This window comes from Osmerus mordax, chromosome 2 (assembly GCF_038355195.1).
Source record: "Osmerus mordax isolate fOsmMor3 chromosome 2, fOsmMor3.pri, whole genome shotgun sequence".
NCBI classification, from domain to species: domain Eukaryota; kingdom Metazoa; phylum Chordata; class Actinopteri; order Osmeriformes; family Osmeridae; genus Osmerus; species Osmerus mordax.
Genome location: NC_090051.1, coordinates 1,776,094 through 1,803,581, shown reverse-complemented (window position 1 = coordinate 1,803,581; position 27,488 = coordinate 1,776,094). Strand labels below are relative to the sequence as shown.

The window sequence follows — 27,488 nt, the reverse complement described above, 5'->3', positions numbered from 1 at the left end:
ACGATTCCGTTTGAAGTAAGGTCTGGGCTTCCAGCTACACAGAAAAAGACACTTCCCATTCACTACTCAATCTTTCTCTTTCGTTGCCATGGCAGTGTTAGCCTAATCCTAATAAGGATTAAAACCATTGCATAATCTGCATTCTACGAGAGTTCAATGAATGAACCCATCTATTATGATTCAAACCAGTCTGTAATTCGAAATGTGGTACATTTATTAATAGGCAAGTAAAAAATAAATAAATACAGCTAGGGAGTGGGTTATATAGGCTATATTAATGGTCATCGCAGGTTAGGCACTGTGCATCTACAACCAACTACTGACTTCAATCGCCAAAAGTAGTCAACAAATGGAAACGGTTTCATGTCAATTACATTTAATCTACAAATAGCCAGCACCTGAAATACAATTCAAACACTGACAAGTATCACAGAATGAAACAAATTGTAACAAAAAACATAGGTCTCTCTACATGAAACGTGTTATTATTATTGTAAGTAGCCTATCAACAAGCTAAACAGGGAACCTCTTGAATAATGCTAACAGTCTTGAGTGGTTAGATTAGACATTGGAATGTTACACTTGTAGAAATGTCAGTAGAAATGTTCTGCATCGTTTACAGAGAGAGCTGGATCGTTTACAGAGAGAGCTGGACCGCTTCTTTCACTAGAGGGTTCAGGGCACCCAGCTCCCTCAGCAGAGAGGATAACCCCACACAGAACCACGGCTCCCCACCGCTGGCTGCTGGCCCGCTGAACGCCTGCATCTCCACTCCAGCTGTGGCCAGCACACCTGCAGGGACACAGAGACACACGCACGCTAAAGAAGAGGTGACAGTCAGAGGAAATAAGATAGTGTCTGGCAGCATGTTTGAGAGGGCTTCTCAGCGAGGTGCAGGGAGGCAGCCAGGGGGCGCTGTTACCGGTGACGGCCTGCAGCAGCTGAGGGCCTCCGGCAGCCTTGAAGAAGAGCAGGTTTCCAGTGAGAGGGACAGGCTGGCGGAACGTGCTGCTGTCAAGCCCCAACAGCACCGGCACGCCTCCTTGTACGGAACCAGAAGCCTGGAACCTTGAGCCCTTGATGGAGAGCTCCACGTCGCACAGGTTCCCCTCACATGCCTGGAGGTGGTTTTTGTTTACCTGGAGAGAAAAGGACAAAGCCGACTCACTATAATATTCTACAGTCACTGATGATCGATCTTATCAGAATGTTGTCTTTGCATGCTGTGTCTTTGTATATTTACCGTTATCCCAGACTCTTTGGCCAGGGTAAGGACATTGACCAAATTGGGGCAGCCCTTGGACCCGTCAGTCAGGAGTCCAACCATCACAGCAGAAGTCATGTAGCCAGTGGAGCTTTTCAGGCAGTCACCTGGTTCACACCAAACAATGCTACATGTTAATGCATGACAGGTGATTTGGACTCTGTAATAACTGATGGTGACCACCAGAGGGCAGCAAACTGCAGATCATTAAATTAAATTCCCCTTAGGAACGTCATTGACGGTCTCTCAAGTCCTCAACAGAGACAATGTGTGACAACGGGAGTATGCATGTGTTTAAAATACTACCCCTCAGACAATCAGGGTATTGCAGTAAGCAAAAGTGAACTTTATAGGATGATATATCAATTATGTTCATCTGGGCAGCGTCAGAGAAAAGGCAAGTATTGAGCTTCTACCTTGAGTGGTGATTTGGACAGCAGTGAGGGGTCTCTTGGAGGTGGTGCATGACTGTAGCACGGCCCCCAGGGCCTCCCCAAGCTTGATCCACAGGTGAGACTCAGGGGAGAATGTGCTGGCTAAAACCTGCGCATTCACCTGTGTTCCATACATGACATTATATATGTGAACATTAATTATTAGTTGGGGGGGGGGGGAATAACTGTACAGATCAGAGATGTGTTTGCTTTGACAGTGTTTGTAGTCATTTAGGAGTTCAATTGTTTGTAAGATGTGTTGTGAAAAATAATCATACTGTCATTTGTTGTTTTAATGCCTACTACATGTCTTAACATGTCCTAAGAATTTCACTTTCCAGAAAGACCTGTGTTATAATGCGCATATGACAAATAAATCTATTGTTTTTCTTTGTAAAGGCAACTGTTTATCTACTAATTCCTAAGTCATCAACCTTGAATGTTCAGTTTTGTGTAACACAATGGCTCTTGGCTAACAAGGCACATTCTGAGAATGTTCAAGGCCCTTTCCTCCACAGCGACACTCCCATACTGGTCAAAGCAACAGCCAATCACAATCTAAGATTACACGGCATCCTCTTTAGATCGGGGGTAGGACAACTCACAGCTCCAACCAGGCCTTTGCCCTCCACCATGTCCACGATCTGCAAGGCGATGTCCTGCCCACAGCGAGCCTGTGCCTCCTTGGTGCTGGCCCCCAGGTGAGGGCAGCTGATCACGTTGGGATGGTTCACCAGCGAGCGCTCCTTCGGTGGCTCCTGTCACGAGACAGAGCAGCACGCAGGGCGACGGTTGATACGAAAGAAACATGAGGAAATAAAAGAAACTAATCGTATTAGGTTTTCTTGCCTCAACAAAGACATCCAGACCAGCTCCTCCACACTGACCCGACTCCAGAGCTCTGAGGAGAGACGCCTCATCGATGATGCCCCCCCGCGCACAGTTCACTACCTTAACGCCTTTCTTACACTTGGCGAACGAGGCGTCGTTCAGCAAACCTGTAGGAGGTGACAGTTCACGAGGAATTTGGTCAAACAGAGCCTGGTTTGTAGGGTTATAAAAACATCCCATGACTGTCCCCATTCTGGAGGGGCCCCTCATCCTCACCAGTGGTGGCAGGCATCAGAGGGGTGTGGACAGTGATGTAGTCACACTGGGGCCACAGCTGTTCCAGGGACATCTGCTCCACCCCCCAGGTGGCCGTCACCTCAGGTGGGGTGATAGGGTCGTAACCGATGGTCTGGTGAGAAACACAGAACTTCATCAAATCTAAAGGGTATGGGAGAATGACAACTTTTTTGACACAAACTTTAGACATGTACGGAATAAAAGATCCTCAACCGACCTTCATACCAAAGGACTGCATTCTGGTGGCGACCTCCTTTCCGATTCTTCCAAGTCCAACTATTCCAAGTGTTTTACCGTACAGCTCTGCACCCATGAACTGCAGAATAATCAAACTGAACCTTGATCCTGCTCCCCAGAGACTTTAAGAATGTGTGAACAGAAGCATCAACTGACTAGTGATGACTGGATGAACAATGCCCCATAACGGCTTACAGTCAAAATAAACCCCTAAATATCACAGTATTATTAGTATTACAGATATAAATGTAATACTGTTTACCTTTTTACGATCCCAGTTCCCTGCTTTCATGGACATGGCTGCTTGTGGAACATGTCTACAATGATACAGGGGTTTCTTTTACTTTGGAAGAAAGCACGACAAATACCAAATTTGCCCTAGATAGATCAAGTGAGGCTGTGTCGAGTATTTCCAATACCTGGGTAATACCTTACCTTGACAGGCTCATTATCAGGGTACATGTCAGCTCCGCGGCACTGATGGTGTTGCCACTCGGTGTGCTGAAATAACAGAATTAGACTTTGAAACTGAGGAGAGATCAACAGTGACAGTGACAAGTACTTAAGATTCAATTAAAAACTTTATTCACACTTACAATAAAGGGTTGTACAAAGAATATACCCCCCAACATCCTGAACTACAGTGTGCATGCTTTTATCTTCTCATCTTTGCAAACTTACTTCATAACTATTATGCCCTTCTTGGTGGCAGCATCCACATCCACGTTGTCAACACCAGTTCCAGCTCTGCCAATGATCTGGAGGTTATCAGCTGCACTGATGATATCAGCTGTGACCTTTGTTGCAGATCGCACCACCAGTCCATCATAGTCCTAGGGGAAAATGTGTCATTATGAGACATTTTGCAAATGGTTGTGTGCATTAAAACTGTGCTACAGAACCATACATTGATTAGTTAGGAACCATACTGGTTTACATATGTAAAACATCATGACCAAAAAATATAATTTAAAAAGTCAAACTTCAACATCAAACTTCATCTCAAAATGTGTCCTCTCCATAGAGATCATGTTGACCATGCATAGTTGTTGCAGCTCAGTGAGATGGAAGGGAATTCTGTACCCACAAAGGACTGGAATCTCAGCACATCTCGGATGCAGTTGCATCAGATAAGAGGGCGGTACTAGCATGCGTGTAATCAGGGAAGGTAAAACTGGGGAATGTATTTGCTGCTAATGCTAAAACTGTAAAAAAAAGCCATGCGGTGTGTATCAGGAACCCTACGACGACGCAGCGCATTATATTATTAGAATAGAATCAAGTTGCACATATATAGACTATTCCGCTAAAAAAAAACACAAAACACACCTTTGTGTCTCCAAAATATAAACTGCAATACGATGAGAAAGTGATCAAAAACCACTTTAAAGCGTGGTTTGTTTGTTTTTATGAGAAAAACTCGTGCAAGCCAAGTGTCATGCACGCACGCACTCGATTAAAAGAACCTACCTTGATCTCTGCAATCAACTCATCCTTACTCATATTTTGCTTCTCCGTCACTTGGATTCCATTCTCTTGAAGAAGCTTCTTGCAACAAGGATCAACACTTTCACTGATTAAAATTCGCTTGATGGATATCGGGGCCATTTTGCTGTTTTCAACAGTTCGGGCTGCTCTTTTTCAGATGAATGGGCAATTCTTACGTAAACTGATGGATGGCAGGGCTACTGAAAGTTTCGGACCCAGTAGCTTTAGAAAATCAGTGTTTAGGACTGCCCCTTCTCAATACAAACCCGCCCCTTCTCATCTCCTGACGGTTAAAGACTATGGGATAGGCTATTTACCAGACCCAATGACTGACAGTGTGAAACACATTTCAGAGAAGGCAAGACAGTAAGAATATTAAACAAGAAAAGTGAAAATAAGTTTAACAAAAGCATTTAGGGGATTCTGGCAAAATAGCCTCGGCCTCGTGTGTTTGATTCAACATACACAGCCAATCACCTGACTCAATTAAGCTACCACATGACAGGCCTTTTTCTGCTCATTAAGATGTTTTAGTCGTGGCTTTGACCTCAAATTTGTGAGAAGCATCACGTCAGTTGCCTAAAAGTAGACTAAACTTGAAAAAGAGTATCTGTTGCACATGCAATTGAACACATTTAAACACGCATGGTTATGGATAAATCAATGTCAAGCTTTTAAGTTTATAACTTGCTTGTTTCGAATCAAATGTGGCGCCACCTGTTGGAATGGTCACAGTTTAAAATAGTTCCGCTAGTTAAGTGTTGCTAGGATACATTATAACAAATGTGACCCTCGTATTTGTCCAGTGCCTACTCTCCTACTGTAGTAAGAAATATAAACTTTATATCGACCGTCCTCGTAAATACCAGAGCCTTGCAACTTTCATCGTTATGCAGTAGTTGTATATACATGACTAAAACCGAAATATTGTGCTCAAATGGCAACAGCCTCGGCAGTGCAATATGGTCGACGACGGGGATCCAGTAAAAAAAGTAAGTGTCATTCTTTGGCGTTTAATGAAAACTAACGTAGTGGTGTGAGCATATATCTCAACGCTCAAGCATTTTTCATCATTTTATAATTTCTTACTCAAACGCCAAATCTTTTTTGCGTTGATCTCTGCTGTTTCTTCCGTGCATAGCTACAGTGGTGGAAGGCAGTGAAACATTGAAACCTCTAGATCTCCGTCAGGTCACTGTCTTGCCCAAAGCTGAATGGCTTCGAATTCAAGGTAGTCTAAACCGGGTGAACACACAGAATGAAAGCCTCAAGGAAGCATCCAGGCAAAGGGAGGAAATGCACTTGCGTTCCAAGGAGGTGGTGAAATTCTGGTCCAACACGATTGCTGTAAGTAGCCTACCCGTCTTAGTGTTCTTTTTGTAATGTATTAACCTATTTTAATATGTTCATTTATTTTTCAATGTATTTAAGTAAGTGTTTAGTGTATGTATGTACCAATTACTTTTATAGGGGCAAAGACAAAAGAAACTAGAGGCAAAGAAGATTCGTGATGAGATTGAGGAAGAGGAGAAAAAAAAGGTTGATATCGAGGAGGCCAAATATCAGGAGGAAAAAAGGAAAGAGGCGATTGTGAAGGCCAAATCCCAGCAGTACTACCAAACGGATCGAGTCAAAGGATTTCATGTTTGTATTTCTTGAGTCATCTACATTTACATGTTATTCATTTAGTCATTAGTCTACTGTACAGTAATCTTCTGTTCCCAGACTCTTCACCTGTATTCATGAACAGTTCATGATGTGGTTATTTGAGTACTGAGTATTGTATGATAAAATCCCTTCAACTGTTATCTCTTCAGAGTGCACTCATGCTGACAGAAGTCTTAAAGGAGAGAGAGGCTCAGATTGAACTGAAGCAAAGAAAGCTGGAGGCTTCCAAAGACGTGGACAGGGAAGCCGTTGTTATAACCAAACATAAAGACAAGGAAGCCTCAAAACAAGAAATGGAGAAAGCCGTTCGGAGGAAGCTTGAAAGCCAGGCTATAGCAGAAGCCCTGAAACAGCAGTAAGTAGCCTCAATCCTATGCAGAGCCATGACACATGCATGAGTCATGCTACTAGGGGTCCAACACATGAACGTACACCTAATGACTGTGGTTACAACCCTGTTACTGGAGACACCGCTCTCCTCTGTCATCCAGGAAGTATAAAAAGACACATCCTTCTGAAGACTGAACAGTTGGCCGTCACTACTATGCAGTTCACCTTGAGCGTTCTTCATGGACGTAAATGTTACGTCTAAAGTTTTAGAGATGAACATGCTGATCTCCTTGACGTTATTAGGGCAAAGGAGCATGACATGGCCAGAGAGAGAGAGAGGCTGGAGGAGCAGAGGGAGGCAGAGGAGATTCAGCGTCTGAAGAACCTCTTTCTGTGGGACGAAACCATGAAGAAACAAAAGAACCTGGAGGAGAAGAAACACATCATGAGAGATCACATGGTATTAGCACCTTAGCTGGTGGATGTCATCGCTCACGGTTCACATTTCTCTTTAGCTGGAAATGTTTATCCATAGCCACTTGCTGCCAACGCGTGCATATGAATGAATCCCGCACATTCGCAGGATCACTTGTCAAACAGAGATATCATCAGAGCGATAGAGGCCCAACAGCAGGAGATGGAGGACAAGCGAAGGAAGATGTTTGCTGCTGCTAAAGAGAAAATGATGAAGCTGAGAAAAGAGAAGGAGGCTGAGATGTTACGGTAGGTTTTCATCTCCCCGCCTGATCGAGCTCACTCTGCAGTACTAACCTCAACTGTGCTATCACTGGATAATGTCCACTTTTGAGGTTGTCTTGAATGGTACTGAGCAAATAACCATATGATTTAACTGATGCACCCACTGGCCCAAATCCCTGAGTCATTGTCAGTCCTGCAGGATCATGATTTAGTGCTTGCTGTTCCTCTTGTCTGCTCCTCAGAGAGGTCCAGATCCACAAGGACAGGATCATGGAGGACCTCGCCGCGCAGTACAAGGAGCAGGAAGCTAATGAGGAAGAGATCATAGCTAAGACCGTGGCTGAGCAGGAGGCCAAACTGGAGACGCAGCAGAAGGAGAAGGCCGAGAAGAAGGCCCTTGTGCTCGACTCGATCGCCTCACACAGAGAAGCCATGGTACAGAGCATTAGCTGCCGCACAGTTCGCTATGTTGTCATGTGCGGATTCAGTTTGTGGCGAGAATGGTACTTGAGCCAAGGTTAATCGACGGCTCAATCAAATGGTTATAATGACATTGTGTTTGTAATTTCAGAGAAAGGACCAGGAGTTGAGGGCGAGGGAATGCCACCAGGAGGATCTCGACATGCTGTATGCCAAGAGAGAAGCGGATAGGATATTCCTTGACAAACAGCATCTAAAAGCTCAAAAGACCAAGGAGGATGGAAAGGTTTTGCAAAGCCACCACATCCATCAGATGGTAAACGTCCGTGTGAACGGTGTCATCGTCACAGTCGTGTCTTGTGGTTCTGTAAACAGGCGGGAACACCACCTCCATGCAACACAGAGCAGATCATGTTATGGCTAGGATCCTGGTGGGCAAGCAACACTAGAGTGCAGAAACTACTTAACAGCTAATGAACAGGGGCTGAGTGGTTGGTGTGTCGTGGTCAGTACACAAGCCCACCTGGCTGGCTGGGAGCTGATGAGGCCGTTTACATTTCCAGCCTGAACCAACCTTCCTGCATGATTTGTAATGTGATGTATGTCATGTCTGCTTGAGCTGAAACAAGCCCACAGCAGCATTGTAATAATTGAAGCCCTTTTGTGTTCAGGCAGAGAAGCTTTCTAAAACACAACTCCTGAGAAAAGAGCTGGAGGACCTTGAGAACATGAACGCCCGGCTGGTGGCTGAGGATGAGAAGCAGTTCCAGCAGTATGCCCAGCAGGTGATGGAGGCTGCAGCGCAGGCTCAGAGGAACATCCTCCCCCTCCGCAAGGCCGCCAGGGAGGGCCTGGGAGGGGGGCAGGGCCCCGTGGTCAGAGGAGTCAGACCAAGTTACCTGGTCCAAGATGACTCCGGCGTCCAGATGCCCACCTACGTCTCTGAAAGCACCATGGACATGAAGGAGCTGAACGAGACCACTGATATTCAGAAGTCCAAGAAGAGACTTGGATTCACCTTTTAGATGTCTTGTTACCAGAGCAGAAGGTTCCATTGGACACAGTAGTCTTAGCTCTAATAAACAAATGCTGATTAAGAATGTTTATGCAATCATTTCTTTATAGTATATGGCATTTTATTATAAGTTGAAAGTAGTACTAGTAGTCAGTGTGATTTTATAAGGTGTATTAAGGAATAAATAAATAAAAATAGTGATCACTATCACATGTGTATACCCCAAGTGTTCGCTTTTAGGCTTGGGAGATATAAATCTGTTGAAAATAAAAGGTTGCTATGGAGTAATTGCTGCTGTGCTCATACATGTTCAACGCAAAATAAAAATAAGTTGACAGGATGAAAACCATTTGACTTTATTCAAAAGACATGTCAGAAGATATTTAATTATTTTTTAGTTCTAGATAAAAGAAAAGTCATGCCCGGGATGTAATAACATGATAAACATTTTCAACCACGTATTTTACAGTTCAATTAAAGAAAGAAATGTGTAATGGATACGATCAATGTACAAAAATGTAAGGATTCACATCAATTTGGTTACAGAAATCTTGTTCCAGTATGCTAGTTGCAACCAATTAACCACAACTCATATCTGAAATATCACCTCCTTCAAATAAATGAAGACAAAACTAATTACAAACCAATTTGAAATGTTCCATTTCAATGCTGACCGTTTAAAACAAAAAAGGAAAAACATTAGCATGTTAAAAACAATCCTTCAGCTGTGTGGTAATGTGTGCGTGTAACGAGGATGTCGACTCTTCAAATTGTTACACTAAAATGCACGTTCTTTCCCTTTTAGCTGTCAAAATGGAGCCAAATGTAAGCTGGTGTGCGTGTTTACTGTGAGACCTTCCCACAGCACCTTGCTGAGACACATCAGATCCTCTTCACCGATCACACTGGGAACATTTGTAAAAAGAAACCATTAACAATTTCAGAAAATAAAACGAGGGACACGACCAAAACAGATGTCTGTCACATCCTCTGCAAAACACTAAACACCTCCGAAATAGCAGTCGTTGAAAAGCCAACAAATATAACATGACATTTCTCTACAGGTTAGGGCAACAGTATGATCATTTTTGTATTTTTTTAGGACTGTTAAGTGAACTTTTCTACCTAGTCACTGTCATCAGAACTGGAGCTGGAGCTGTACTTCTTGCCGTGATCTCTGTCCTTGCTTTTCCCCGTCTCTTTCTGCGGACTGTCCCCCCTCCTCCTGGAGGCGGGGCTCCGCCTGGAGGCGGGGCTCCTCCTGGAGGCGGGGCTGTCTCCGTGTCGGCTCCGAGACCTCCGCCTGGCGCCCCCGTCATATCTGGTCCTCCTGTGAGCTGACCTGTCTCTGCTACGCTCGCCGTGTCCGCTCCTGCTTCGGGAGCGCCTGCCTCTGTGAGAGGTTCTGCCCTTGTTCCTGTCTGCGCTCCTGCTGCGCTCCCTGGTCTTGTTCCTGTCTGCGCTCCTGCTGCGCTCCCTGGTCTTGTTCCTGTCTGCGCTCCTGCTGCGCTCCCTGCCCTTGTTCCTGTCTGCGCTCCTGCTGCGCTCCCTGGTCTTGTTCTTGTCTGCGCTCCTGCTGCGCTCCCTGGTCTTGTTCCTGTCTGCGCTCCTGCTGCGCTCCCTGCCCTTCCCCCTGCCTTGGTCCTTGTCTCGCGAAGCGCCCCGCCTCCCCCTCTCCCTGCTCCTGCTGTTGGATCGGTGTCTGTCCTTGGCAGAGTTCCTCTCCTTGCGTGGCGACTTGGCCCTGATCCCCTCTCCGTTCTTCCCCTTACTGTCGTCTTTCTGCTCGTCAGGTTCAGCCTGCTTCCATCTCTCTTTACTTCCGTCTTCACTTCTATCTTTGCTCCTATTCGTTTCCTGAGGCGCTGACTCGGTCACCTTCTCTTTGTCTTCCCCAGAGCGGTCCTTGCTCCTTGAGCGGCTGCTCCTCTCATCTCCTTTGCTCTGTTTAGGACCCCCCTCTCTGCTTTTGGACCTGGCGCTCGTCTCCTTGCTCTTGCTGCGGCTCCTGGACTTGGCCTTTCTCTTCTCCTTGGGCTTGTCCTGCTTCTCCTCCTTGTCTCTGCTCCTGGACCTGTGGGCGCGGGCCTTCTCCTCCTTGTCTCTGCTCCTGGACCTGTGGGCGCGGGCCTTCTCCTCCTTGTCTCTGCTCCTGGACCTGTGGGCGCGGGCCTTCTTGTCTCTCTCTCTGGTTTTGTTGGGGCCGTCAGAGGGGTTGTCAGAAGGCCTCCTCTCTCCTCCTCTGGCAGCTTTAGCCGTTTCACCCCTGCCCTCGTTCATGTCACCCCTGGAACAAACGCAGGAAACCGTCTCACCACGAACAGTCACATTTGGATATCTTTGGACAGATAATGATCACTGAGAAACCTTTTGCCAACGAGGAGGCAGGCCTAACAGCTGAGACGTCATGGTCAGTGCTTAAGGACGCGTCTTACTTGTCCCCCTTGATCCAGCGCTCCCCACTGGACGCTCGCACCCTCTGCCGCTGCATCTCCTGGCGCCAGTGCGGGGGGGTCTCGCTTCTACGGAAACGATCCCTCGATCGGGATCTGGAGCGGGACGGGGTGCGATACCGCTGTGGGTGGGGGGGGGGGGGGTGGGGGGGGGAGGAGGAAACAGAGACATGAACGCCGATCCTGAGAGCCTCGAGGACAGCCGTCATCAGGCCAGAAGAGGTGTACTCACTCTTGGGCCTCTGCCTTTAATCTTCCTGCCTGATCTGGTCATCACAAGCCTCCTGTTGTATGTTGATTGAGAATTCAACATGCTGCAAGCAGAACAAGCAGCCAATTAAATTGAATGATAAACGTTTTGAACGTGTGTGTGTGATATATGTACATATATATATACACACATACATACACACTCCTCCTACAGAACACGCATACAGACAGATATATAGACCGATAGAGATGGAGGCAGATAGAGATATATATATATATATAGAGATATATCCAGGACCATGTCAGTGTTCAGTCCCAAAGCTCACCTGTCTCTGGGCTTGTCCTCCTTCCTCCTCCTGTCCCTCCCTGCCTCCTCCTGCTGCTGCTGCTGCGGGCTCCTCCTCATGAGGAAGCGGTTCTCAGGGATGGGCGGGATCTCCTCGGGCCGCACCGTGGACGTCACCTGCTCCTCGTCGTTCTCCCCGGCGCTGCCCGCCTCAGACCTTTTGACACAGTGCAGATTGCAGTTGAAAGCAACTGGCACGAATGGCATCCGAAAGCATGTGAACAGAAAACGTTTTGAAAACGTTGGGACTCGTTTCGTCACCGACCCTTTCTTTTCTTTCTTCTTCTTCTGTTTCTTCTCCTTCTTCTTGGACTCCTTCTTGAGCTTCTTCTTGCGTTTCTTGGACTCTTTTTCGGAGTCGGAGGAGTCCGAGGAGGAGTCGGAGGAGCTGTCGGAGTCCGAGGAGGAGTCGCTGTCACTAGACGCAGACGCCTTCTGACGTCTCTTCTCCTCTCTCTTAGCTGGAAACAGAGGAGCAGTTCAGTTGCAGATAATGCATATTTGCATACACAATCCTGCTTGTGATGTCGTGCTCATACTGTGCTGTCGTCTTGAGCTAAAAGCAACACTGGCAGTGCCTACCTCGAGATTTAGGAATGAGCTCTCCGCAGTTTAGAACTTTGACTTCAGAATAGGGTTTGCTGCCTGGATCGGCTTTCTGACTCTCCATAGTCTTGACGACTTCTTGACCGGAGATCACTTGGCCAAAGACCACATGGACACTAGAACGAAAACATTCAAGTTTACTTACGCCACTGGGGTTAGGGATACATGAACGGTGAGGAAATGCCATTAGCATCTTACGTGTTTACGGTTAAGAATATCACAAGTTAAGCGCGTGGTTTGATTCACTTACCCATCAAGATGAGGTGTGGGCTTTGTGGTTCTAAAAACAAGCAAAACATTTGTTTTTAGAGGGAGGAAATCATGTGTTATTCTCACGGTCATTTGCTTGATCTGTTCCGTCAAACTTACATGAAAAACTGTGACCCGTTGGTATCCTTGCCTCTGTTAGCCATCGACAGGAGATACTCCTTGTTGTGTTTGATGGAGAAGCTTTCATCTGCGAGAGGAAAGAAGACAGCATGGTCACAGCTGAAACACCCGTCAACGAAGAGAAGACCTCGTCTACCAAGTCAAACATTTTCTTACCTTCGAAGAATCCTCCATAGATGGATTCACCCCCTTTTCCATTGCCTAATATTCCAAAACCATAAGTCAGACAAAAACCAAACTCAACCCTCAAGTGATTTCAGAAAATAAACACTTGCATACACACAGTATTTACCTTCGCTAAAGTCTCCTCCTTGAATCATAAAGTCCTTTACAATTCGGTGGAATAGGCATCCTTTGTAATGCAGTGGTTTCTGAGTTCCTTTCCCAATCCCCTTCTCCCCTGGAAAAAATATGAAAATAATATGATCTTCATATGTTCATATGCTTTAGAGAGATCATGAATTTGACAACGAATTTAGGCTATTCAAACTACATAGCGTATTTTATCTGATTGTAATGTTGAGTCAGTGTGCGCTTACCTGTGCAGAGGCATCGGAAGTTCTCACATGTTTTGGGACAGACGTCAGAAAACAATTCCACCACAACTCTTCCAACTGCAATCATAAGTAATTAAGAGAGATTATAAAACGTTACTAGAGAATTAATACAATGAGTTTATACTTGGGGGGGGAAATGGGCATCTTCTTACCAAGCACATTACTGATGGCTATGTCGAGGAAGCAGCGTGGACGCTGGACCTTTATTCCCATCGTTGATTTCCTCCTACCAATGAACACGAAACAATTTAAGTCTTGATCAACTACGTCTTTAAATACCCATATGCTCACCACGATTACCTAGACAAACTAACTAATGTAGTTGCAGCTAGTTATACATCAGTTCAGTAATTAATTAGCTAGCTATGAGTAGGTCGTGTTCCTGATGCGTCTGTCCCTAGCTAGCTATCAGTTGCTAGCGGACTAGCTAGCTATCTTGAATGTGGCCTTCTCACTGACTGGGCCAGTGTGGCGGCAGCTAGCCGATAGCACTAGCCTAGCTACAGGCAATTGCAGAGATGGACAATACACTTTTCCTTTGACTGTTTACACTACAAATGGAATACAATTGGCAATTGCAGCATTTATGAGGGTTTGTGTAAGTAACGTACCTGTGTTGACCCTTGGGGGCCAATGTACAAAAGTGGATTTTCAAAACAAGGTGAAACCGAGTTTCATTCAGCGATTCCCCAGTGTTTTCTAATGGCGCCAGAGATAGGTAGCGTCAATGCATTTCGGGAAAGATGCGCAGGGTTGCCAGGTTTGTTGAGCATAGTGGCGTAGTTTAGTAGTTTGAGGTTGATAACAACAGGACATGTAATTTATTTGTGAATACGGCTTTGTGCATAGATTATGCGAAATCGTTGCATATCACAAGCAAACAGATTTAGCTTACAATGTTAAAACCAACAGGCCATGCACACCTGGCAACCCAATATGCGCCTGGCAGGTACTAGCAACTTTTCACAAGTGCAGACGTACCCCTTCGTCAGTAATTCAATCAAACGATCGGATTTATTTAGAATAATGTATTGTATTAAAACATCTCTGACAATTTACTTTTTAAAAAAAACGTGTATGTATTATTAGGCATGTATTATGCTTCAATGGCTACTCTTACAGTTGACAAAAACTAATTTATATTGGGGTTTCAAGTGTGTCCTATTTTACGGTAATCTGGTGGAAGGGAGTATCTGCATGGGTATACATTTTTTGGGGAATCTGCAGAAAGCATTTTGTAAAGAACAATTGGAGATGTACAAGATGTTAAAAAATGGTATGCAATGTCGCCCTAACAAATACTGCTATATGCCAGTGACAAGTACTCTCGGGACCTGTTTATGTACTTTGGTGTTTTTTGTAATCTCTACACAATTTTATGACTATCCCTCATTGACGTTGGATAACAGACAAGGTTTCATGTTGCTAGGGAAGTGATAGGCTACATAACATTGTAATATTGTCAATAAATGATAGCCGTTGTGTTACTTGACTTTTTTATTGAGGTGCATGTATACGTTTTAAACTAAAATAATACATTTTGATGATAGGACAGCCAAATGCGTTTTCTTAATCTCACAATCTGGCAGTGCCTGTCCCCACGTGAGTAGTTCACGGGCACACTTCAATAGAAGTCAATGAGAATAGGCTACATGAATGTCAGGACACATCCTTAACATATTATGTTGTTAGCAGTAAGGTGCGTGTATTTGAAACGTTGCAAAACTACAACAAAAAAAAGAACTGTAGAATTTAGGCAAAAATAGATATTGTGCTTTTTCTTGTATTTATTTGCAAATGTTATCATGGGCTGCTGGTTAAGTGTTGCTTTAAGATAATTTGAGTGATTGTGAGTTGAAGTCTGACACATGATGTTGGCTACCTTAACTTGTGCTAATTATCTTTTAAATAATACAAAGCAATTGTGACCCTCTCTCTACAGATGTGACTCCGATGCACCACTGTTTCCAGTGGCTGATGAACACAGCCGTAGATCTGAATTAGTCAGTGGTTCCTATTAGAACATGTGCACCCCCATTCACCTCTGAACCGGGTCAAGGACTCCTTGGTGATGTTTCGGGTGTGGGCTGTGGGCCGCTGCCTGCACAGGAGCCTGCACCGGGGGGCCCTGCATGCGGGGGCCCAGCACGCGGGGGCCCAGCACGCGGGGGCCCTGCACGCGGGGGCCCAGCACGGGGGGGCCGTGATCCGGGACCTGGTGATGGAGCAGCTCAGTGTGTGTGCTGGTGAAGACCAGCTGCTGGAGGTGGTGGGGAAGAACAAGGCCAAGCTGACAGTGAACCACGTGGGCTGTGCCATCAGCATGCTGTGGAGGTTCCAGAAGGAGAGGCCTGAGATCATGAGGACTGTGGAGTTCGTCAGGAGCCACCCTCAGTTCCTGAGTCTACGGGTTCTGGCTGAAAACAAAATTGCACTCATGGATGATTCTGTTTTGGTGGACATGCTTTATAATGTACTGAGGTAGAGAGTTCAGATGTTGATCTATATACCTTTTCGACAGATTGATGTTTATATCTTATATATTATACAACATATTGTATGTTTTACCTACTGTTTACTGTCTACATTTTTGTGATTTCTTTTTTTTAAAGGCTCAATGTGGAACATCACGACTCTCTTGTTCAGCAGTTGGTGTCAGAGGCATGGCTCAGACTTGACAGGTAATGAGAGAGTTATCACTTCTTACACTCTATCAACATTCCTTACACTGCTCAACGGTCTAATCAAACTGTCTTGTTTCGTCTGAATGGTGCTTTATTTATGGATTTTGTTTGTTTTTCAGATTTTCATTGCCGTCCCTTTCCAAGTTTGCCATCTGTCTTGGGGACCAGCACCTACATCAAAGTCCTCTCATGGGTCAGATCACTGAAATAGTGAACCAGAAACTCTCCTCCATTGACAATTCAAGGTACACAAACAGATCGGCAAGGCAAACCGCAAGCACGGCTACCGCTTTAGTCTCTCTAATCTGTACGTCTGCTTTTCTCACAGAGTCCTGAGTACTTTGATGATCAGCGTGTCGTCTTTGGCGTCCTCCCGTTTACGAGACGCTCTCGTCGAAAGAGCCGACCTCCTCCTGGACGACGTGAACCCAGCCCGGTACAACTGCCCCAGACGGGTGGTGCAGTTCCTGAGGAACAGCAGGCACACCCACCGGCCGCTGTTGGAGAAGTGCAACCGGATCTTCCTGAACAACGTCCACCACATGGACGCAGAGAACATCGGCATCATCATGGGCCTGTACCAGGGGCTGCAGTTCCAGAACTGTGACTTCCGCCTGGCAGCCAAACAGAGGCTGCTGGAGCTGGTGGACTCCAGCACAGATCCAGTGTCCTTCACCAAGCTGTTTGTTTCTCTGGGGCCCATGGCTGGAGAGGACACTAGAGACAGGTACATGCTACGGAACAATGGCACTGCTAACCCGATGGTCCGAGTCCTTACTACTCTTAACATCTTAAAGAGTCTGCTAAATACATGATTAGTAAATGTAATGTTTCATCCCATTTAAACTGAATATGATCATATATACTCAGGTTGGAGGGTACCGCGCTGCTATTGGCTGAGGAGTTCAATGCCCAGCAGGCGCTGGCTATAATAGACACCCTGGAAGAGATTCAGTGTCGGAATCTTAGTTTGATCCACAAGTACGTTTTTCCTCTTTATCAAGGCTATATCTTTATTGCCTTATATTGAATATATATATATACACACACATATATATATACTGTGTATATATATATATAATCTGAGTTATGCCCCTATTCTTTTACAGGATTGCGTCCATACTTAACAAGAACCTGCATGTCTACAAGACAGTGGAGGTGGCCAGGGTCACCCAGTCCCTCATTTTTCTGCACTACCAGAGTCCTGAGCTTTTCACTAAGCTACGCAACATTGTGGTTAAGTAAGTGGCCATGCCACCCAGAGACACGCCAACAGCTACAGACCGTTCGTGATGATTATGACATCATCGGACTGCTCTATTCCAGGTTTCTGCAGGACACCGTCTTCCCATATGAGGTGACCATGCTGAGCCGGGTGCTGTCCATGCTGCCTCACCCTCGACCCGATGACGTCGTGATGTCCAGGGTGGATGCGGTTCTCCCTCAGTGTAACCTTAACGACCTGAACACCATTGCCATGTCCATCGCTAAGTGGGTGCACAACGACCCCTCCTACAGACACAGCACGCCCAGCAAGTACGTGCGTCAGCTGCAGACCCTGAACCGCTGCGGTCACAGCCGCCTCCTGACCGCCAAGCGCCTGGACCTGCTCCTGGAGGAACTCCGGTACATCACCGGAGAGTGGTTCGATGAGATGCTGTTGGAAGAAACCATGGTTACGCTACGGAGGATGGAGGACCAGATCTCCTGGAGCAACGTTCCCGAGTTGGCCATTTTCCTGACCAAGACAGGCCACCTCTGCCCTCCTCTGTTGGACCGCATCGCTGATGTGATCATGAAAGATATCAGCAAGGTAAACTTTAGACACAGTTTCTGTTGGTTAATTGACATGCTTGTAGATCCGATTGAAATGCTGACACATTTATTTGTCTGCCTCAAAGATTCACTACTCTGCAACGTATGCCACCTTGTTACCCTTCGCTGTACTCAACTATGACCCCCCGGGGATGGACCACATGTTTGAAGTATCCATTGAACATATCAAACCACATATCGGTTAGTGTTCATAGTGAACTAACATACTGAGAGTTGGTCACACGTCAGGTCAGTTCTCTGAACGTCTTCGCTGTTCTTCTAGGCTCGTTCGACCCTCATCTGCTCGTTCTCCTCGCCTACGCCCTGGCAGTGGCAGACTTCTTTCCTGAGGAGCTGGTCAGAGAAATCTTCAGCGTGGATTTCCTTTCCAAGCTGGATGCTCAGTTAGAAAGTATGTTTCAAGAGAAAATGTATTGGCAACACTTACTATGATACTATGATGTAATGTATTATGATATGGCAAGCACACTACACAGTACAGTTATACGGCATTAAGGGCTCTAGAGGAGTTCCGTAAGTGCCAACTGTCTTGTTGCTCGGCAGTCCTGCCGGATGCCCTGAACATGCGGATCCGCCTGCGTCTCATGGAGCTGAACCGGGCCGTGTGCCTGGAGTGCCCCGAGGTCCAGGTGCCCTGGTTCCACGAGCGCTACTGCCAGCAGCTGCAGAAGAGAGGCTCCAGCAGTCCCGTCCAGCAGCAGGTCCACAGGATGCTGGGAGAGGTCCTTGGTGGGATTAACTGTGCTAAAGTAGCAGTGGTGGCTCCATACTTCTATACAGTCGGTGAGCTACACACATTCGAGCTTGAGCTTCATTTCTATGTCACCCCGCTATCAAATCAACATGTATTTGTGTAGCCCTTTTTACAAGCCATGTCACCAAGGGCTTCACACGCCCGCAGAACTGCCCCTCAGCAAACCTAAACCATGTAAATAATCTACAGAAGCTTGAGTCCATCTTAAATGGCTCGATGCAAACCCACGGTGTGCAGAGCTGGGTGTAGGGTTTTAAGAAGTATTCTTCTTTGGATTCCCAGGCTTTGAATGTATCCTGGACAGACACCACCGGCCGATACCCTACTGCGATTCGAGCCAGCTGCAGATCTCTGATGTTGGGAAAGTCCGCTGGGAATCCAACTCACCAGGGCAGGACAGGAGGGAACTGCCCCCAGGGCAGGACAGGAGGGAACTGCCCCCAGGAGCACAACGGTAAAAACAGGGAAAACAGTCTAATTTCTGTGTCATTGGTGATGTACTAAGACTTTGCTTCTCGTAACTGTTTACAGTGTTGCCGTGGACTTCCTGGATTCCAAATCCTTTTGCAAAAACTCCCGTCATATGAAAGGGGAAGCTGTGATGAGAAAGCGACATCTTGAAATACTGGGCTATCATGTTGTACAGGTACAGTATGTAGTAATGCATGCAGTCTCCTCCAAATATACTCTGACTATTGAGAAGGTCTGTTGCTAAGGTATGGTTTAATCAACAGATCCCTCATTTTGAATGGAATTCTATGGAGCTGTCCACACAGGATGCTTGGAAGGAATATTTAAAAAAGAAGATATTTACGGATTTGCCTTGAGACAATAGTTGCTTTCCCTACTGAGCTGTGAGAGACTCATTAACGGGGTTCTGATTAAGTGTTCCTTATTTTCTCAAAAAATCCAAGAGTTGAAATGAGGCTTCCTCACACAGACTGCCAAGTGGAATGCTTTTATATGAATTGCTGTATTAGTCAACTGATATTAAAAGTTTGTTACAAAACAACCATTTGGCTGATTACCTATTCGAGCATTTGTCAAACCCAGGTCCATGGATTGGTGCTTGTCCACTGCGTATTCATGTTATAACAAATGAAATGTAGTAGATGTACCAGTGGATATAGGTTCCCAGCAAAAAAAAGTGCTAACCTATTCACTATCTGCCCAATATTGGTGAAATGAGTGAAATATGCAAATCAATATCATGCTAATCAAAATACACTTCAGTTAAAAATGACGAAAGCAGCCATGTGTTTATGTTTACAATTTGGGCATTTTTGCTGCGTTGAGACGTATAGTCACACAGGAAGCCCCGGCAGCGTAGCGCATCTCCTTCAGCATCCCAGTCCACTGCTTGGTGTCTTCTTCATACCTGTTAAACACCAGAGAAGGGTTAGGGTTAGGGTTAGGGTTAGGACTGTGTTTTCTTTTTACAGTACAAATATGACACTTCATATGCAAGTCTGAGTGGCCGTGCCAAATGACTTTGTGTCCCTGGGCAAGGCACTTCACCCTACTTGCCTCGGGGGGAATGTCCCTGTACTTACTGTAAGTCGCTCTGGATAAGAGCGTCTGCTAAATGACTAAATGTAAGTCTGGTCAATTGGAAAATGTTGGAATATGATCCTTTTGATGTTCTTTGGTGTGAGAGCTTACTGCCAGATGTCGATGACTTCGGTGGGCGAACACTCCTTGTTCTCCGTCTCCATCATGGTGAAGCCACCGACCGCGTACAGCAGCCCTCCACAGCTGACCAGGTTCACCGAGCTTCTCTCCTGTGGGAAGTCTGGGAACGGCACCCACCTGGTGGGAGGGCAAAGTGAAATATAAGAGGAAACTCTTCTACGTACCGTATGCTGTCAAATACTGTACGTATTCTCTTGGGGTTGTGACCTAAACGTACTTGTTGGTCCCAAAGTCATAGGCTTCACATTCAGCTGCGAGCCCCTCTTCATTGACTCCTCCTGTCACAACAATCTGGCCCTTGTGAATGACACACCCAAACATGGCTCTGGGCGTTTTCATAGAAGCCAACTCCTTCCATTCGGACTTCTTGTGGTTGTATGCAAACAACTTATTGATTGCTTGGCTAATAGGAGGACAGAGATGGACATGGTGATGTAGATATCCTGTAGCGATTTGTTTGAGATGTTGAAAAGCTTTAAATGACAAAAGGTAATCTTACTTTTCATCAGTTTTCCCTCCGATACAATACACGAGGCCATTCTCAGAGACGACACTATGTCCGTGAATTCTCAGCGGCAACTTTTTGGTTTCAGACCACTTCATTTTGCTGTACAGACCGACAGGGACATAAATACTTTAACACTGACAACACAGGCACATGCAGGTGTAACAAGATAAAATAACTGTATAACATAAATGATCTAAGTGTTTCATACTTACTCAGTATCATAACACATAACTGAGTCCAGAGACTCGTTGGACTGGAGGTCTTTGCCAGCTACAGCAAAGATTAGATTTTCAAATTCCCCCATACTGAACAGACATCTAGGGGAGGGCATAGGTGGCAGAGCTGTCCAATCAGCAGCCAGGCTGTCCAGCTGCGAAAAAAAGACAAATATATTAGTCTTTTATTTCAATATATGAGATATTATTAGATATGATTTATTGTATTCATCAAGGGTATACTTGTCCATTGAAAAAGGACATTGCTGAAGAGATGACCTGATAGAAGTAGCACTGTAGCGGAGCATCTTTCTCCTCCTCGTCTACGAACAGTCCTCCCAGGACATACAGGTGATTGTTCTTCGATGCTAAGCTCACGTGGTTCCGTGGTATCAGCTCCGCCATGGCGGCCAGGAAGCATTCGTTCTCAACCCCGTCGTAGGCCACAGCGGCCGTGTCGTTGAGCATCAGGATGAAATCCCTGCCGTACATGCCGTGTCTGCGGGTATCGTTCAGGTATCTAGGCAACACGCTCTCCTCTCCTCCTTCTAACTTCTTCTCAGGCAGGTTTCCAGCGAAAGCATCCTTGATGACTTGGATTTTCTTGACAAGCTCAGGATCCGACTTGATGATGTCATCTTTCTCCACTTTCTCGTTGAAGTACTTCTCTGGGAGCAGGCGAAAGCGGATGCAGTCGAAGGCCTCACCTAAGCTCTTGACGTTGTTCTCCTTGTCTTTCCTGATCCATTTCATCAGGGACTCGAACACAACCTCCTCCTTTTCTACGTTCAGAGAGTCCGCGCCGATGATGGCCAGCAGTTCAGGCGCAGTAAGCTCAAAGAATTCCTCCTCCTTGGCCAGGGTTTCAAATCTGTCTGCTGTGTAGTCCCGTGCTGCCACTGCCAGGCGCGGGGAGTTGAGCACCAGGCCCAGTCTAAACATAGCTAGACAGTTGGTGGGTGACAGTTTCTTCTGCAGGTAATTCACACACACAGTGAACACAGACGGGATCTGAAAACGGCTTGCCATGGCCAAGATGTCCTGTACATTGTCGTCTGTGATGTCGATCTCTGCTGAATACAAGTAATTGATTATCATCTCCATTATTGTGGGGTCCAAGTTCTCCATGGCAAACTCTTTATTTGTGTCCACTTCTTTGCCATCCTCTGAGAAATAAAGCTCTCTGAAGTAAGGACTGCAGGCTGCTAAGATGAGTTTATGGCAGGGTAGGCTTCGGTCTCCTACTTTCAGAATGCAGTCAATAAACTTGTTCTCGTTCAGCAGCTCTTTAAGGCCATCCTGAAGTAAGGTGCTCTGAAACAGACGCAGATCTTCTTTCATGCTTTTAGGATCCATGTTGGAGGAGACGGGACAGAGGATCGGACGAGAATGACTGTCCTGGCTGGACCTGACTGACAACTATAGACTGCCAGGTCTCTGCAGCCTTTTCAATATAACCAGGACCCTCTAAGTATAGCCCCCCACCCTATCCTGGAAGAATTCAGGGAAGCCAAATCGGAAAAGTGTCCGCATCACACAGCTGTCACAGACTGAAAGAACAACTGTGAACCCTGTCATCCTGACAGTTAGTTCTAACAATGTAACATGACTACACTGAAGTGTCATAGCGGTTTACACAACCCACTTATGATATGGAGTAGATTCAAATCTGTGACATAATTCTGACAACTTCATTCAAGAGTTGAATGAACTGAATCGACAAATCGTCAAGATATCTGTAGAGTGGTGACTTGTTCATGCGTAGACATAACTGAAGCCTTCTTCAAAGCCGGGGATTCATGGTGAGTGCAAATCCCACTGAGCAAGTTTTATATTTAAATGTGAGTAGATTTCCAAGGAACTGACCTTCCTATGTGAGGTCAGGTAACAGCTGCTGGGACAACAGGTGACAGCATGTCCTCTTCAACCATTTGTAAAATACTTAAACCCCTCTGACAGTTTTGAAAATAGCCCAGAATCATTGTTCATAGAACAACTGACTCAGTTAATGATCAGTCAAGACAAGATTTTTATCTGCCTTCTTTAACTCTTCAGATAAACTGAAAAATAGCATGGTTTTATTAATTCTATTCATTTACAAATACAATTTTATGTACAAAACATACACTTTGTATTTCACATCGCAAGTTCCTGATTACAGCATTATTTCACCAAATATCTTTACACCAACAGTAGCTAGAATGTTATATTTAAAATAAAACTCAAGTTAGACATACAACTATGGCGTGAAATACCTGATATTTGTACATACATTTACACATTCACGACATCACTGATCACAACTGTACGGCAGTCTCATGTGAAAAAGCTGTGCTTGATCTTCCTTCAGCTCATCACCTCCCACAGTCCCTGAAGGGTGAATCCCTCCTTCAGCTTCTCGATGGCGATGCCAAACTCCTCTGAGAACACCGGCTCTCTATCTTGTTGCTTTAGGATGATATGGAAAAAAATATACTGCAAGTTAAACCCCTCAGAGTTTATATTAAAGATCTAAAACAGACAAAAAGTGATGAACATTTGATCACCTTACCTTATTGCCATCCGCAAAGTAAGCCTGAAAACAAACACAAATCAATGAACTGTTGTTTGAATAGCAAAGTATAATCATTGGGATCTTCCCCCTAATCAGATGTGAACACTTGAAAACCTTTGCTAAGGATACCTGTATTTACACACACAATAAGCACTAGGCAACATAAAGCCATGTTTGTGGTACATCGGGCTTACATTACTTGAGCAACCTGCTATTTTGAGAGTGTGAAAACTACCCGTGGCATCCCAGAGGAGGGCTGGGAGCAGGGCTAAGGGCAGGGCAGGGCTGAGGAGGAGGGCAGGGGGCAGGACTGAGGAGGAGGGCAGGGGGAGGAGGGCAGGGCTGGGGAGGAGGGCAGGGGGCAGGGCTGAGGAGGAGGGCAGGGCTGGGGAGGAGGGCAGGGGGCAGGGCTGAGGAGGAGGGCAGGGGGCAGGGCTGGGGAAGGGGGCAGGGCTGGGGAGGAGGGCAGGGGGCAGGGCTGGGGAGGAGGGCAGGGCTGGGGAGGAGGGCAGGGCTGGGGAGGAGGGCAGGGCTGGGGAGGAGGGCAGGGGGCAGGGCTGGGGGCAGGGCTGGGCTGGGGAGGAGGGCAGGGCTGGGGAGGAGGGCAGGGCTGGGGAGGAGGGCAGGGCTGGGCTGGGCGTACTCACAGTGAAGGCATCCGTCTGCTCATCAGGTTCAATCTCCACATCATCAGGAAGCTGTTCTACAGTCAGCTCGTCCAGCGGCTGGGGCTTGGATCACGGTGGGGAGAAACAGCTGTGATCATCTTTTACAGGAGGGAAGGCTTGCTAGTTCAACAACTTCAGTTGGTTGGAATGTTGTCCAACCATGACACATGACCCACATTCCAAGACTGAAGATGTAGAAGCTACCTTTGATATAATATATACACAGATATAACTAGATCAATGCCATCAAATAGGTGATGATCGGTCATTAGGAGCCGTTTGTATTCATTTTCATGACACATTTCAGGGTATGGGTACTGTAGGTAAGTACCTTTTCCTCCATTTCATAGTCCACCCCAAAGATGGGATTGGCAGAGTACACTTTATGCAGCGAGTTGATCTCCTTAACAGCATCCTGAAGCTTATCCATTGGATCAATCTTGAATCCTAGCACATATCCCCCAGTCTGAACAGTAGAAGAAAAACTTGTAAAACATCTGACTAAATATAAATGGCATGGTACAGTTTATACTGATAGAGAAAAAAAAATACTTGAAGTGTAACATCAAATCACCTGCTGAGAGCTCTCTATCACCAACGCTAAACCAAACTTGGAGTCTCTTATTCTGATGGAACGCTTTCAGGGAGACAAATCAGAAGGAAATTAGATTCTGCATAATGCATAAAACCTTTACTTCATAACATCATCAACGTTTACAAATAGTTATTACCCAACCGGCATTGAGGAATACGTGATCATTAGTTGTGAATTGTGATGCGTTGTTGTGCGTACGTACGATCTGAAGATAGGGAATGCTGACATTGAAGCTCTCGTTCATGTTGGCATGCCAGACAATCCGAACATTGGTAATGAAAAAGGTTCCCAGATTTCCCTAAAAAGAAAAACATTCTTGCATGATTAAACGAGATCATTACAAACCTGATTTACCCAATATTAACAACATCTACATCACAGACTGTGTATAATATGGAGTGTGGAATGCATGAACTCTCAGGTCCAATAGTCAGGTTTACCTAACTCTGTCTGGGCTCTGTTAAATCAATAAGCCAAGTACCTGGTCACTGGATAGATTCCAGACTCCATTAATTTTGTCATAAACTTGTTCTTGAGGTAGGAGTCTAAGCTGTTTGTTTTGAATGAGAGCTCCTCTCAGTTTCAGGTCACGGTACATTTTAGAAGTCTCATAAGCTCTGGGAAACAGGAAAGACAGCAGTTTGAAATGGAACATAACTTTAAAGACAACAAACATGACTACCACTTCAGCTGGAAAGGGAAAATCTGTGTGCAAAAAGATCAACATTTATCATTTTGTTTTATGAAGTGAAATACACTTTCACTTATGTTCCTTTCACATCAAATGTTTAGTTTGAAATACCTGTGTACAGCGATAACGGAGGTGAACAGCCTCGGGCTGCCTGGAACCACATTGGTAAAAATGAACTCAAATCTTGTGTTGTTTGACTTGGTCAAGATGTACAGTGCTTCCGTCTGGCCTCTAAGTTTCTGGAAATTAAAACACAAAAGTCTTGAAACCTTGAAAAACGGTAAGTTCAGGGCTTGAAATTGCTACCATTTTGGTGGCATATGCTCCCCAAGTTGTGTCTGTGCGAACTCAAAATAAATTTGGGAGCATTTGTGCGAGTGAAAATAATCGTTATGGTGCGACCTGTTTTAATTCCTTTTCAAAACGCTTGAATCACTAATAGGCTATAGCGAGACATGTTGTTGCGTGGGAGCGTGTGAAATGGTTGAAATGAGAAAGCCGTGAATTAAACTTAATCTTTATATTCGAAACTTATGCAGATTTTATATTGGTTAAATATTTTAATAGTGATGCTCCGTAATATTCGGTGGGTTCTCCTAAATTTTTCGGGTGCTCCTAACTTTTTTAAGTTGGGATCACCAGTGCCACCAAGTAAACACGTTTATTTCAAGCCCTGGTAAGTGTAATCTGTCTTTACAGTTTCACGTATTGTACTTACAGAGTTTGCTGTCCTCGTAGTGATGTTAATGATGGAATTGTATCCAACAGCTATAACATGAAAGAAACACTGGTGTTTACAGTTGGCTTTACAATGGAGACAAGTTTCCTTTAGTCAAACTGGTACCAGTTGAATCCAAAAGATGGCAGCATTATTCTAACAGGAAGATCTAGGTCAGTGGTTCTCAACCCTGGTCCTCAAGTCCTGCATGTTTTAGATGTTTCCCTGCTCCAACACACCTGATTCAAATAAATGGGTCGTTATCTAGTTATGCAGAAGCCTGCTAACGACCATTCATTTGAATCAGGTGTGTTGGAACAGGGAAATATCTAAAACATGCAGGACAGGGGGTACTTGAGGACCAGGGTTGAGAACCACTGATCTAGGTGCACACTAGTATGAAACAGAGGTAGAAAGAAGCAAGTATATGAATACTCACATAAATTTACTCTTGGCAAAGCCAGAGAATGCCAGATGATCCTTAAATTAGTTACCAGGAGTCTTCCTGCAAATAAAGTAGTGAACACTAATATAACACAGTGAGAGAGACGTGTGAAATGTATATTGTGAACTTAGTAAGCAAGACTTTTATGTAATCTATCAATAAAAATAAGTAATCTCGTCAAGTGCCAGTTAGGCCTACCTCTATCACCATTGTTCCCTTTGGTATCCTCAATTGAATCAAGACAGTCTATCAAGACTTCACCTGGGCGGGTTTTCATTTGCCTGGTAGAAATGCAATGAACAGATTTGTGTAAATAATTGCTCGTTAGCTCTACATATTGTGTTGCTACTGTACCAAGCTAACTACGTTCCGTTACATTTGAAAGGATATTTGAAGAACGCCATATTGAAAAAGCTAGGCTAGCTAGTTAACTGGCTACAGTAGCTGGAAGTTATTACAAGCTACATCGCGACATTTGCAACGATTGAAAAATAGTTTGCGAGAATAGCGACTAGCCTCTTTCTCTAGTTAATGTTAGCACTAAAGCTACGTGTTAGCTCTAGCTATCTTATTATACAGGTACTGTACAGTAGACTAACTATTATCGTTGGCTAGCATTATAGTTAGCTACACTAGGCTAACGTTAATCGATAAGAAGATAGCTCTACAGATATAAGTAACGTACTGTGCAGTTATATCGAATCTGACATCTCGATCTTCCCACAAAGCATCAAGCACAGACGCCATGGCTTCAGACTTTGCAAATGTTTTCAGTCGTGTCGATAATCTTCTTACGATAAGACAGTTAGGTTAGCCTTGTCAATTAGCTTGCTAGCTTTCAATACCAGATTATGCGTCCGTTTATCGCCATAGTAACAGACGG

At 45.2% G+C, this 27,488-nt stretch overlaps 6 protein-coding genes across 8 annotated transcripts; 2 read left to right on the top strand and 4 right to left on the bottom strand.

Annotated features, from left to right (window-relative positions):
* Positions 1-252: 252 nt before the first annotated feature.
* On the bottom strand, positions 253-4,732 carry phgdh (phosphoglycerate dehydrogenase). Its single transcript, XM_067257462.1, has 12 exons — positions 4,534-4,732; positions 3,745-3,896; positions 3,499-3,564; positions 3,326-3,380; positions 3,044-3,142; positions 2,806-2,938; positions 2,548-2,696; positions 2,304-2,456; positions 1,681-1,819; positions 1,244-1,371; positions 923-1,139; positions 253-792 (listed from the first exon to the last, which is right to left on the bottom strand). Exons 1-12 carry the CDS (start codon positions 4,669-4,671, stop codon positions 638-640), a joined length of 1,584 nt encoding a protein of 527 aa, XP_067113563.1. The 5' UTR covers positions 4,672-4,732; the 3' UTR covers positions 253-637.
* A 756-nt stretch (positions 4,733-5,488) lies between these two features.
* On the top strand, positions 5,489-8,772 carry cfap210 (cilia and flagella associated protein 210). The gene is made up of 9 exons (XM_067227566.1): positions 5,489-5,543; positions 5,693-5,898; positions 6,022-6,195; positions 6,369-6,574; positions 6,853-7,009; positions 7,133-7,272; positions 7,491-7,683; positions 7,820-7,984; positions 8,340-8,772. The coding sequence occupies exons 1-9, from the start codon at positions 5,489-5,491 to the stop codon at positions 8,691-8,693; spliced, it is 1,650 nt and encodes a 549-aa protein (XP_067083667.1). The 3' UTR covers positions 8,694-8,772.
* A 253-nt stretch (positions 8,773-9,025) lies between these two features.
* ppig (peptidylprolyl isomerase G (cyclophilin G)) lies at positions 9,026-13,938 on the bottom strand. Of its 2 annotated transcripts, XM_067259231.1 has the most exons (14): positions 13,857-13,938; positions 13,398-13,471; positions 13,228-13,302; positions 12,981-13,088; positions 12,845-12,889; positions 12,668-12,755; positions 12,549-12,578; positions 12,275-12,414; positions 11,958-12,153; positions 11,673-11,849; positions 11,369-11,450; positions 11,119-11,258; positions 10,842-10,970; positions 9,026-10,757 (listed from the first exon to the last, which is right to left on the bottom strand). In XM_067259231.1, exons 2-14 carry the CDS (start codon positions 13,456-13,458, stop codon positions 9,809-9,811), a joined length of 2,220 nt encoding a protein of 739 aa, XP_067115332.1. In that variant the 5' UTR covers positions 13,459-13,471; positions 13,857-13,938; the 3' UTR covers positions 9,026-9,808. The 2 variants fall into 2 exon arrangements, with proteins under 2 accessions (XP_067115332.1, XP_067115342.1); XM_067259241.1 differs by having other exon boundaries at positions 9,026-10,970; positions 13,857-13,926.
* A 1,514-nt stretch (positions 13,939-15,452) lies between these two features.
* Positions 15,453-19,525, top strand: fastkd1 (FAST kinase domains 1). The gene is made up of 13 exons (XM_067258125.1): positions 15,453-15,726; positions 15,858-15,926; positions 16,049-16,174; positions 16,258-16,656; positions 16,800-16,910; positions 17,039-17,170; positions 17,256-17,742; positions 17,831-17,945; positions 18,028-18,156; positions 18,309-18,548; positions 18,802-18,973; positions 19,051-19,165; positions 19,254-19,525. Exons 1-13 carry the CDS (start codon positions 15,467-15,469, stop codon positions 19,344-19,346), a joined length of 2,448 nt encoding a protein of 815 aa, XP_067114226.1. The 5' UTR covers positions 15,453-15,466; the 3' UTR covers positions 19,347-19,525.
* Positions 19,526-19,747: 222 nt separating this feature from the next.
* Positions 19,748-22,328, bottom strand: klhl41a (kelch-like family member 41a). Its single transcript, XM_067258139.1, has 6 exons — positions 21,214-22,328; positions 20,932-21,089; positions 20,711-20,818; positions 20,429-20,614; positions 20,182-20,328; positions 19,748-19,897 (listed from the first exon to the last, which is right to left on the bottom strand). Exons 1-6 carry the CDS (start codon positions 22,288-22,290, stop codon positions 19,786-19,788), a joined length of 1,788 nt encoding a protein of 595 aa, XP_067114240.1. The 5' UTR covers positions 22,291-22,328; the 3' UTR covers positions 19,748-19,785.
* A 638-nt stretch (positions 22,329-22,966) lies between these two features.
* On the bottom strand, positions 22,967-27,479 carry bbs5 (Bardet-Biedl syndrome 5). 2 transcript variants are annotated; one of them, XM_067258841.1, is made up of 12 exons: positions 27,291-27,479; positions 26,804-26,886; positions 26,600-26,665; positions 26,161-26,210; positions 25,554-25,681; positions 25,233-25,368; positions 24,954-25,049; positions 24,731-24,793; positions 24,488-24,622; positions 24,136-24,219; positions 23,486-23,509; positions 22,967-23,382 (listed from the first exon to the last, which is right to left on the bottom strand). In XM_067258841.1, the coding sequence occupies exons 1-12, from the start codon at positions 27,350-27,352 to the stop codon at positions 23,281-23,283; spliced, it is 1,029 nt and encodes a 342-aa protein (XP_067114942.1). In that variant the 5' UTR covers positions 27,353-27,479; the 3' UTR covers positions 22,967-23,280. The 2 variants fall into 2 exon arrangements, with proteins under 2 accessions (XP_067114942.1, XP_067114933.1); XM_067258832.1 differs by having other exon boundaries at positions 26,600-26,686; positions 27,291-27,456.
* Between the last annotated feature and the right edge of the window lie 9 nt (positions 27,480-27,488).

What these genes read in the sequence shown, in the direction of transcription:
- fastkd1 (XM_067258125.1), top strand. Translation starts at nt 15,467, where the DNA reads ATGGAGCAGCTCAGTGTGTGTGCTGGTGAAGACCAGCTGCTGGAGGTG. An exon ending in ATGCTTTATAATGTACTGAG is followed by an intron (nt 15,727 to 15,857) that starts GTAGAGAGTTCA and finishes TTTTTTTTAAAG; the next exon opens with GCTCAATGTGGAACATCACG. An exon ending in CTACGCAACATTGTGGTTAA is followed by an intron (nt 17,171 to 17,255) that starts GTAAGTGGCCAT and finishes GCTCTATTCCAG; the next exon opens with GTTTCTGCAGGACACCGTCT.
- bbs5 (XM_067258832.1), bottom strand. Translation starts at nt 27,352, where the DNA reads ATGGCGTCTGTGCTTGATGCTTTGTGGGAAGATCGAGATGTCAGATTC. An exon ending in TTTGCCAAGAGTAAATTTAT is followed by an intron (nt 26,211 to 26,599) that starts GTGAGTATTCAT and finishes TTCATGTTATAG; the next exon opens with CTGTTGGATACAATTCCATC. An exon ending in TCCGTTATCGCTGTACACAG is followed by an intron (nt 25,369 to 25,553) that starts GTATTTCAAACT and finishes CCTGTTTCCCAG; the next exon opens with AGCTTATGAGACTTCTAAAA.
- phgdh (XM_067257462.1), bottom strand. Translation starts at nt 4,671, where the DNA reads ATGGCCCCGATATCCATCAAGCGAATTTTAATCAGTGAAAGTGTTGAT. An exon ending in TCTGATGCCTGCCACCACTG is followed by an intron (nt 2,697 to 2,805) that starts GTGAGGATGAGG and finishes CACCTCCTACAG; the next exon opens with GTTTGCTGAACGACGCCTCG. An exon ending in GCAAAGGCCTGGTTGGAGCT is followed by an intron (nt 1,820 to 2,303) that starts GTGAGTTGTCCT and finishes TATGGAACACAG; the next exon opens with GTGAATGCGCAGGTTTTAGC.
- ppig (XM_067259241.1), bottom strand. Translation starts at nt 13,458, where the DNA reads ATGGGAATAAAGGTCCAGCGTCCACGCTGCTTCCTCGACATAGCCATC. An exon ending in CTATGGAGGATTCTTCGAAG is followed by an intron (nt 12,756 to 12,844) that starts GTAAGAAAATGT and finishes TTCCTCTCGCAG; the next exon opens with ATGAAAGCTTCTCCATCAAA. An exon ending in GAGGACAAGCCCAGAGACAG is followed by an intron (nt 11,451 to 11,672) that starts GTGAGCTTTGGG and finishes TTCTGCTTGCAG; the next exon opens with CATGTTGAATTCTCAATCAA.
- cfap210 (XM_067227566.1), top strand. Translation starts at nt 5,489, where the DNA reads ATGGCAACAGCCTCGGCAGTGCAATATGGTCGACGACGGGGATCCAGT. An exon ending in GCAGAAGCCCTGAAACAGCA is followed by an intron (nt 6,575 to 6,852) that starts GTAAGTAGCCTC and finishes TGACGTTATTAG; the next exon opens with GGCAAAGGAGCATGACATGG. An exon ending in CCTCACACAGAGAAGCCATG is followed by an intron (nt 7,684 to 7,819) that starts GTACAGAGCATT and finishes TTGTAATTTCAG; the next exon opens with AGAAAGGACCAGGAGTTGAG.
- klhl41a (XM_067258139.1), bottom strand. Translation starts at nt 22,290, where the DNA reads ATGGATCCTAAAAGCATGAAAGAAGATCTGCGTCTGTTTCAGAGCACC. An exon ending in GGAGGGAAAACTGATGAAAA is followed by an intron (nt 20,615 to 20,710) that starts GTAAGATTACCT and finishes TCCTCCTATTAG; the next exon opens with CCAAGCAATCAATAAGTTGT. An exon ending in TATGACTTTGGGACCAACAA is followed by an intron (nt 20,329 to 20,428) that starts GTACGTTTAGGT and finishes CCCTCCCACCAG; the next exon opens with GTGGGTGCCGTTCCCAGACT.